Source organism: Diadema antillarum, unplaced genomic scaffold (genome assembly GCF_040938485.1).
Source record: "Diadema antillarum isolate AM-2024a unplaced genomic scaffold, OU_Dant_1.0 seq00000032_RagTag, whole genome shotgun sequence".
In the NCBI taxonomy this organism is placed as follows: Eukaryota; Metazoa; Echinodermata; class Echinoidea; order Diadematoida; family Diadematidae; genus Diadema; species Diadema antillarum.
The window spans coordinates 445662-455605 of NW_027271148.1; the positions used below are offsets into that span (position 1 = coordinate 445662).

Genomic DNA, 9944 nt, shown 5'->3' on the forward strand with positions numbered 1-9944 from the left:
ATTTCTGAAATAGCGGGATAGTAGCGCGCTATTTGATATTATAGGCGTTTTCACATCAGCCCGATAAAAATCCAAGCTCGAGATATTTTTCAATTTCCCAAGTCAGAAAATAGCGCGCTATTTCGATACATCTGGCTGATGTGAAAACGCCTAATGTGAAAAGCGCGATGCATCCCATCATGCCTAGCGTGTGTGGCTCGATCGATCGATCGATCGAGGCAAACTGCACACAAATCATGAGGAATTTTTGAGAGGGCACACACATTACTGATGCTGTTTTGCACATACATTGTACTCAGCTGTCGAATTAGCTCGAAAAAAATTCGGGCTAATTCTCTTCCGGCTGATGTGAATAAGAAATGAAGTAGCGCGCTGGTTCGCAATCGCGAGAGATTTCTCGAGCTTGTATTTTTATCGGGCTGATGTGAAAACGCCTAGTATCAAATAGCGCGCTACTATCCCGCTATTTCAGAAATTTCCCGAGTTGAACTCGAGAAATTTTCTCGATCAGAGCGATACAATAAGTGCGCTAATTTGTGTTCACATTATCAAATAGCGCGCTATTTCGCTATCGGGATAATTTCCCAAGTCAGAAAATAGCGCGCTATTTCGAAATATGGGGCTGATGTGAAAACGCCTAATGAGCCCAACAGGTCGTCTCATTAGGCGTTTTCACATCAGCCCGATGTTTCGAAATAGCGCGCTGTTTTCTGACTTGGGAAATTGGAAAATATCTCGAGCTTGGATTTTTATCGGGCTGATGTGAAAACGCCTATCGTACATTGTAGGAGTATAAAAGCAGTCAAAATTCATGGGTAAGAAACCAAAGAGAACAAGTAGAATAGAAATTAATACAGTTTACACAGTTCTCCGAGAAGTGAAGAGTGAAATGTTTTAGGCGACTCACCAGGAGGTTGCTGATCAAGATCGGCATGACAACGATGAAGATAGTGAACAGTATGTACGTAGAAGCAGGGTAGAAGAGTATGGAAACGAAATCCTCGGCCACATCGACCTCATGGGTGTAGTCCACCGAGTGGAAGACGGACCCGAAGTCGATTTCCCCCGTAGTCATGGCAAAGACTTTGAAAACGGCGCCTACGAAGTTATTGAAGGGGGGCTGAAAAAAATAAACAGAACATCACAAGGTGGTTACTAATAGCACCGCAAAGAATATGTGGATGTCGTTCTATAAAGGAATAGAAACAAAGTGAACAATACTGGTCCCGAACTAGGAAAGCTATTGAATTATTTTACTCCATGTCACAAAGGCAGATAATGACATTGAAAATTCCTGTTCATCTCACTGGTATACTGTGTGTCACGATGACATTTTCGCCATACCTAAGTTAGATTTTGGATATTTGCTAATATCACGCATTCGTCCAAACATATGAAACTTGAATCCTCCACAACTTTCATATTCTATGTCCGATTTTGAGAAAAAAAAAAAAACATAAAATGTGTCGAGATTTCTCCTTGGCAAAAACAAAGTTCCTAGATATACGGTGTTAACTTTAACTCTAATAAAGCTGATTATTTCATTGTGCTGTGAGTGCTGATTGGCGCAGAAAACCCCGAAGCAGTATACACACTTTCGGAAATCTCGGGTACAGAGAGGGTTAAATTACGTAATTCATTTAAAATCGGTCATGTGTTTTAGAAGGCCAACCCCCCCCCCCCCCCCGGTCAGGTCTAGGGGTATCAGACGTCCTGATATCCGTACCTGATTCATCAGGAGCAAGTAGAATACAGAGGTGAAGGCCAGGAGGAACATCGGAAGTACCAAGAAGAACTTGATCGACGTCTTGAAGACAGCTGGACAGGATGACGAAGAAATTGAACTCATATTGACAGATAACATCATCCAATGGTATCAGTGTTAGATATCAGTGCTCAAATACAGGAAATTATGTTACAGATTCAAACTCAAATTACCAGAAGTGCTTTTATGCCTGGTTCTACAGAAAACCCAAAGTGTTACAACGTGGTGTATTTGTATGCATAATACTAATAAAAAGAAATCCTTACATTTTAGCCAACTTTGTCAAATTCTCAAAGCAAGCGAAGAAAGTAGAGGAACATATGTCTGAGAAAACCAAAGGTTTTGTATCTAATATTAATTAGAATCGTATTTACATTATTTAGACGTTTTGCAGCTGCATGTCAATTTTGTATCATTTGTCTTTATGTATTGTATGAGACATTTATTTTGTACCTGAATGTTTATGTGAATAAATGTTTTGGTGGAAAAAAAACAGTAGGTTGGAAATGGACTTTGACAACTCTTGATGGCGCAACTATCTGTCATACATCCGGTTAGGTCATTGTAATCATGCAAACAAGCTTTAGTTTTATCGATAACTCGTTTCTACTACAAGTGCATTGGAAGAAAAAATATATATTTTTGTAAACAAGAATTATTCGATCACTTTCAACAAACAGCGACGGAAAATCTATTTTACTGAAGGATGGCACTCACAAGGGATTGAGTAGTCACAAGACCTGCCGTAAGCTCTTTTTGTTTCCTTTGCATTTGCGAGATGATATCAGTGACGTTGAAAATTTCGTGAAACAACATGTTCATGTGATGTTTTACATTTCCTATAGTTGATTGTATTTCATCTCAGATAAACAACGCAGTGACAACGTCCTGCAGCGACGCCGAGAATACTTCATTGTGTACTTTTAAGAAAATCTTGAACATTTGAAAAACACACACGTTTCCTTATAAATGAAAAGCGAAAAGAAATTCATACGGTGAAAGAATAAAAAAACATTGACAGGTTGATGTTGAGCAGTTCTGTTTCAGAGCTGACCGGAGTGGACCGGTGAGAATTAGATGCGCGAGTTTAACTTAGGAGCGCAGCGAGTGGGTTTTAGACTGTTCCAAAGTTAAACAAGAGCATCCTATCCTCACCGATCTACGCTGTCCTGTCCACCATTCGTGTTATAAAATGGGCCCGTAAATTCATAAAACACAATCTTTTTCCCCCATCATGCGTCCGGTACACCTGTAACACTATACAACACTTGAACCAAGCGTTCGGATTTTACCAGACGCATGGCTCTGTGTAGATCAGTAAAAATCAAAGCATCGAAATGCCCAATCAGATTGCAGAGATTCTAAAGCCCATTTTATAATGGTAATTAACTCACATGTGAACATCAAGACGTAGATGCCGACGAAGGCCAGTCGTCGGCAATGCAGGATGAGGTTGATCCACACCAGGAAGATGGCCCAAGCTCCACATTGCCACTGCCAATCCTGTGGAATGATGATAACATTATAGATGATGACTGGCGGGGGAGGGAACATACCGAATGTTCCACCCAAAGGGTTTGTTCGTCTCGGGACTTATAACCTCCCTCAATAGCATTTCAAACCCTGAGGGTGGAACGTTTGGGACATGTTAGACCAGGCGTCCACTAGGGCGCGGACAAGACGCGGACAAGACCCGGAATGCAAATTTGGTATTCCGCACTCCTTCGGGAACCTGTCCGCACGTTCCTGAACGTGTCCGCTCACTGTCCTAAACATGTCCGGGCGTTTCCGCACCTTCGGGAGAGAGAAAAATTTCCGCGTCCAAATTTTGATCGAGACCAAAATTTGGACGCGGAAATGAACTTCCTGACACCTTCGGCGACTTGTCCTGACGATGTCCTGAGGATGTCCCGCTTGTCCGGAACCCTTCCGCTCCTTCCGCACACGCTCCGGAAAGAATCTCGCGGTGTGGGGAAGCTTCCCGAATGAAAGCGGAAGACACCAGGAATGTTTTAGGACAGCGCGGAGCCGATGCGGATCTATATATGCAAGTGTCCGGAACCGATGCGGAAATTTTGTGATCCAGACACGAAAATGTCGACACTTTCCGCGAGCGTCATGCCAATGAAACGCAAAATGAGCAAGAAGGGAGGCGAGGCCCCCATGCAAATATCCCCATCACAGGCACACCTTTCGTCTAGTGATGAAGAACAGGTAAATCTAAGGAATTTCCGGTCCCAGAAGGCAAAGAACAAGGTAGTAGAGACTGTGCCAAACGTGAAGTGAAATCAGCCCCCTAACTTCCTAGTAAGTTTGTTTTGATTTGATCTTTTCAGAAATTATTTTTCATCTGAGTGACTTTCCTGGTTCCTATTACTTACTATAGTACATTTTCCTTTATGTTGTTTTCGTATTTTATTTGCAAACAAACTAGGTTGTCCCATGTGACAGCCCAGCTGAAAAATCACAAAAGTAAGTGGAAGTACACTCAGAAAAAAAAAGCATAGAATTTTTGGCTAAATGTTAATGTATTATAATAAACATGAACAAGTTGTTATTCATACGTAAATGCTTTCTAATGATACAACATATTAGAACAAAAGACAAATTCATCACACTAAAAAGCATGAATTCAATTGCAAAGATATACCTGTGGTCTCATTACAATGTAGTATCTTTGAAGCCCAAAATAACAATGAAAGCTAAAGATGATGGAGGAAAATGAAGAATTTTCTGTCACTTCAAAATTCAAGTGAAATGAGAGAAAAAGCAGATTAATCATGAACTCGAACAAGTGTTAAATTTCTGTCTTTCTTTTGTTTTGTTTTTTGTTTTTTGCTGAGTGTATATATTAAAGTACACATTAAGCATCACAAATCATTTCAGAAATATTCTTTACCTGAATGATTTTCGTAGTTGTTATTACCTAATAATTTTTTCTTCTTTTTGTTTTAATTGCAAATAAACTCGATTGTCCAATTTGACAGCCCAGCTGAACCCCCCCCCAAAAAAAAAAAGTAAATTAAAGTAGGTTAAAAATATTTCCCCATTTTTACACTTCATTGACAATAGGCTGGTAAGCTCTAAGCATGAAAAAAAAAAATTCTCGGACTTGAAAATGTTCAAAAGTGATCAAAGTAAGAGAGGGTTAGAGATGCACAAGGGTAAAAATGAGAGAAAGAAAAACAAATTTAATGATTAGGATCATTTTGGCATGCTCTACAGAAGTTTCAGACAAAACATGTATATACTTCACGATGGATAAAGCACAGGTCTAAAAAAAGGGAATAAAGAATATATATGTATATATATATATATATATATATATATATATATATATTTATATATAAGTAACAAAACTGCAACAAAGTTCATGCTGTATTCACCAACGGTTTATTTCTTGTGAAGAAATAAACCGTTGGTGAATACAGCATGAACTTTACAAAGTTCATGCTGTATTCACCAACGGTTTATTTCTTGTGAAGAAATAAATCGTTGGTGAATACAGCATGAACTTTGTTGCAGTTTTGTTACTTATCTTTTTATCTTGCCCGCACGTGGACTACCTTATCACCATGATTATATATAAATATATATATATGTATATACATTTACATATTTATGTATATTGTATATATATATATGGTTCAAAAAGTTTGCGAATATCATTCATGTGACTGTAGGTAGAGAAAAAATTGTTCTCCCAGATGAGACAAATAAAAAAAAAAAATGAGTCGTCAGCCGATATGCAGACAATCCTATTCTTCGACTGTTGGTGGTCACATTTATCAAATAATATTGACCAATCATATTAATATAATATCAGCCGCTACTGCGGAAGCACAACAAGGAGCATCAATGACGGTTAGCAGTCAAATGAGGAAAAGTCAAAGTCAGCGCCAAATTTATACCTTTCCATTTTCCTGGTATTGTCCGCAGTTTGTCCGCATGCTTAACTTGTGTTGTCCGGAAGGCATCCTGATTGTCCGCGTTCATTCCGGGTGTAATCCTAGATGTTTCCGCGCTGCCCGGCTACGATTAACATATTCCGAGGTATTTCGCGCTCTTCCGGAGTGATTCCTAGGGATGTCCGCAGTCAGTCCGCGGACAGTCCGCGGACAGTCCGCGGACAGTCCTAGGAATGTCCCAGGACAAGCCGATTCACAAAGTTATTCGGCGTCTGTCGCGGACAGGATGCCGAAATAACAAAATTTGCTTCCGCAACCCTTCCGGGGCTTGTCCGCGCCCAAGTGGACGTCCGCCCTTACCGACAACAAAAGTCATCATCTGCTATATGGATTAGTCAAATACGTCAAATACGTCAACGTCAACCGAACCACCAGCACAACGCACTCGATCGCTCGCTCGCGCAGAGCCAAATTCACTGTGCGCGCGCGGTCCTTGGCCTTCTGTCATTTGTTACGTGAAAATGTTTTCCCATGGGAGAACATTACAAGAATGTTCGCTAATGGGCGAACATAACGAATGTACCTTCATCATGTGACTGTGTTTAGCCAATCACTAACCGGTATTTGACTAACCCATTTAATAGAAAATTAAATGAAAGACATTGAAATTTAATTTGTATTTTATGAGTAATGGGAGGATAGAGAATTCAGCCATTGGCTGCGCATTAGCCATTGGCTGAATTTGCGTAATATGAGAGGCCGTTCCGCGCGCAATCGCCATCTTTAAAAGCTGATGACTACTGTGAAAAAATATTTCGAGATAAAATAGATCTTGTATAAGCCACATTTAAGGCTGTTCAGAGTAAGGGAGGGAGCGGAGGGTGCTGAATTCTCTATCCTCCCATTACTCATAAAATACAAATTAAATTTCAATGTCTTTCATTTAATTTTCTATTTTATCTCGTAATGTACGGTAGAGAATTCAGCCATTGGCTGCGCATTAGCCATTGGCTGAATTTGCGTAATATGAGACTTCAAAGATTTTCACAGTAGTCATTTTTCACAGAATATATTGTCAGAGAAAGTTTTTGGGCAACTTTACCTATGTTTACAGGACTGAATCTTGTCCCTTCCTAGAGGTCTGTTGTCCCAGAACTGCTTGTCCAAAAGATGTTGCCTGGGATGCCGGTTTCAGGTAAAAATTCCTGAACGTGGATTCATTTTTCCACCCAGCATGCTTGAGAATGTCTGCTATTGGAAAATGATTCCTCTTGGCAGATGAGGTTGCCGCCGATCTCGTTGAATGTGCTTTGAAGAGATCGGTGTCGATACCTGATGCTCTCAACACAGTTTTTATCCATCGAGCGATGGTTTGCTTTGATGCCTTCCCATGGGGTTGCTTGTAGGTGACAAATAGTGCATTCACCTCCTTCCTCAATGTGCTTGTTCTGTTAATGTATTCTTTAACATAGTGTACAACACAGAGTTTCTTATCCTCGGGAAAGGCTTTCAGTGTTACTTTCACTCCCACATTCCCAGGTTGACTCTGCTTTATCAAATCAGCCACTGCTATTTCCACACAATCTTTGGACGCCTTCACATTGTCAAGGGTTAGGTATGAAAGTGTTTGCACTCTTTGGGCAGAAGTCAACGCTAGTAAAAAACATACTTTGTGTGTCAGTTGACACAGCGAAATCTTATGAGCTGGAGTTACTTGTCTGAGGTAGCTCAGCACCTTGCCCACATCCCATATGAAGCTGTATCTCGGAGTGGGTGGTCGGAGATTAAAAATGCCCCTGAAGTACCGGCAAATCCAAGGATGTGTAAAAATGGTGTATTTCTCGTCCCGTAGAAGAACAACTGATGCTAGTGCGCTCCTTGATGTATTCAAGGTGCTGTAGCTTGCTCCATTTTTGTACATAGAATTAAAAAACGCAAACAAATTTCCCACCTTCGTACGGGTCCAACATAAGTGACGCTCATGACAAAACCTTTGCCACTTCCTAATATACACCATATACTGCTCCTTGGTGGATTTCCTCCAAGACGCTGCCATTATATCAGCAGTCTCCTCCGTCAGTCCTTGAGCTATGAAATGTTTGCTCCAACCCTGCAACATAAGAGGGAGAGATGTGTAAGTGGATGGGGTCTACCTGTAATGGGTTGGGTTAACAACTGGTGTTTTCGCAATACCCAGGGCTCCTCCAATAGCATGTTACGTAGTACGGTATACCAGGGCTGTGTTGGCCAATTTGGCACTATCAAAATTCCCCTAGCGCCATCTTGTCTGATTTTTTGGAGACACTTTGCAACCAAGCTAAATGGGGGAAACGCATAAAATACTAGGGGTCCCCAGTCAATAGTGAATGCGTCTACTGCCCATGCCCCTGGATCTGGTCTCCAGGAGACGTATGTTGGGAGCTGGGCATTCAGTCTGGTGGCAAAAAGGTCTACATTTGGTAACCCATACCTCTGCACTATCTCATTGAATATTGTCTTGTCTAGCATCCATTCTATATTGTCATTGAATTTCCTTGACATCGTATCAGCTTCTGTGTTCTTAGAGCCTGCTAAGTGAGATGCTGTTATCCAAATTTGTCGTCTACTGCACCAATCCCAAATTTGCAACGCCATTTCGTTACATGCTTCAGACTTGACGCCGCCCATGTTATTCAAGTATGTCACCGCTGTGGTGTTGTTTAATCTCAACAGTATATGTGCATCTCTGACATTTGAACAGAAGCTTTTGAGTCCCAAACCGGCTGCTAGCATTTCCAGATAGTTTATTTCATTACCTGCTGCTCTTGCTAATTCTTGAGCATTCCATCTACCCCCTGTCTTGGATTGCAGGTCTGTGGCACCCCAACCTTGTCCACTAGCATCTGTTCTTATTTCTTTTGATACTTTCCCTGGGTACAGGGGTTTAGACACGAGATGTGCATGGGATGACCACCAAACTAGTTCCGCCTTGGCTCTATTTGATAGGCTCATATGTCTATCGAAATGTCCTTTCTGTTTTCTCAGGGCTCTGATTTTTTCCCTTTCCAGCTGCCTGTAATGCAAGGGGCCGTACTGAGATGCTGGCAAGGCAGCCACAATCTTCCCAATGACTTTAGCTACCTCCCGGATACTAGGTTTGTTATTAGCAAGTAAGGATCGACATGCATCTTGAATGTCATTGCTTTTACTGGCTGGGAGGGTGATTCTCATTTCAGATGTATTTAAATGGAAACCCAGAAATTCAATCTCACGGGATGGTTCAAGTACCGATTTCTCTGAGTGAATAATGAACCCTAGACTAGTCAAAAGGTCAGTGGTGGCTTGCACTGCTGAGCGAGTGTCTGCTTTATTGTTCCCAATTATCAGTGTGTCGTCCAAGTACGACAAAACTGTGTGCCCCTGTTGTCTTAGTAAGGCAAGCACTGGTTTCAGTATTTTGGTGAACAGTCTTGGGGCGGAAGATAAGCCATTTGGCAAAGCTTTGAACTGCCACAATTGGTTTCTCCATACGAAGCGGAGATATTTACGAGAGTCTAAGTGAATGGGAATTGTGTAGTATGCATCACGGAGGTCTACTGAAGCCATATAACACCCTTTTGAGAGGAGTAGAATACCAGATTGAATATTATCCATTTTAAAGTGTTGGTACTGAACACTTTTGTTGAGTTCGGACAGGTCAAGAATTAATCGAACTCCTCCGTTCTTTTTTGGTCTCGTGAAAACCTCTGAAATAAATTCCCCTTCTTCATGGGCACATTTTTCAATGACCTGTTTTTCTTCCAGAACAAGAATCTCATGGTCAATCTTGGCTGTTTCTTCAGCATTCCGCTTGTAAGAACGCAGAGGTTTTTCTCGAGAAGGGGGAAATTTTTCTGGGTCAAATTCTATTGTATAGCCTTTAACTGCTTGAATAATGGCAACAATATCACAAATTAATTGTTAGCTGAGTTTATATTCTCGGTGTTTGACACATTGAGTGATAGTTTTAGTTTTGATTTGTACACATGTGCTTCATTTTTATTTTTATGCTGACGACAATGTTGATTATGTCCTAAGAGGTTAGAGGCTTAGGGTTGGGGGTCGGGTGGAAATCCAGGAATCTTCGACATTAATGTTGACGTATTTTTTCAGTTTTTGAAATTAATGTATGAATATATTTATAAATGAAGTCATGGGTTGGATGATTATATTGGAATTGTATAGTGTTTTTTTATGTTTTGAAGTTTGATAAGGATTATGGAGTTAAGGGATGGGGATCAGGGGTTGAGTGA

General features: G+C 40.8%; 1 protein-coding gene across 1 annotated transcript; it reads right to left on the reverse strand.

Annotated features, from left to right (window-relative positions):
- Positions 1–6713: 6713 nt before the first annotated feature.
- On the reverse strand, positions 6714–9561 carry LOC139725320 (uncharacterized). The gene has a single exon (XM_071636410.1). It carries the CDS (start codon positions 7790–7792, stop codon positions 6782–6784), a length of 1011 nt encoding a protein of 336 aa, XP_071492511.1. The 5' UTR covers positions 7793–9561; the 3' UTR covers positions 6714–6781.
- Positions 9562–9944: the final 383 nt, after the last annotated feature.

Coding starts and splice junctions, on each gene's coding strand:
- LOC139725320 (XM_071636410.1), bottom strand. CDS start 7,792: ATGTTGCAGGGTTGGAGCAAACATTTCATAGCTCAAGGACTGACGGAG.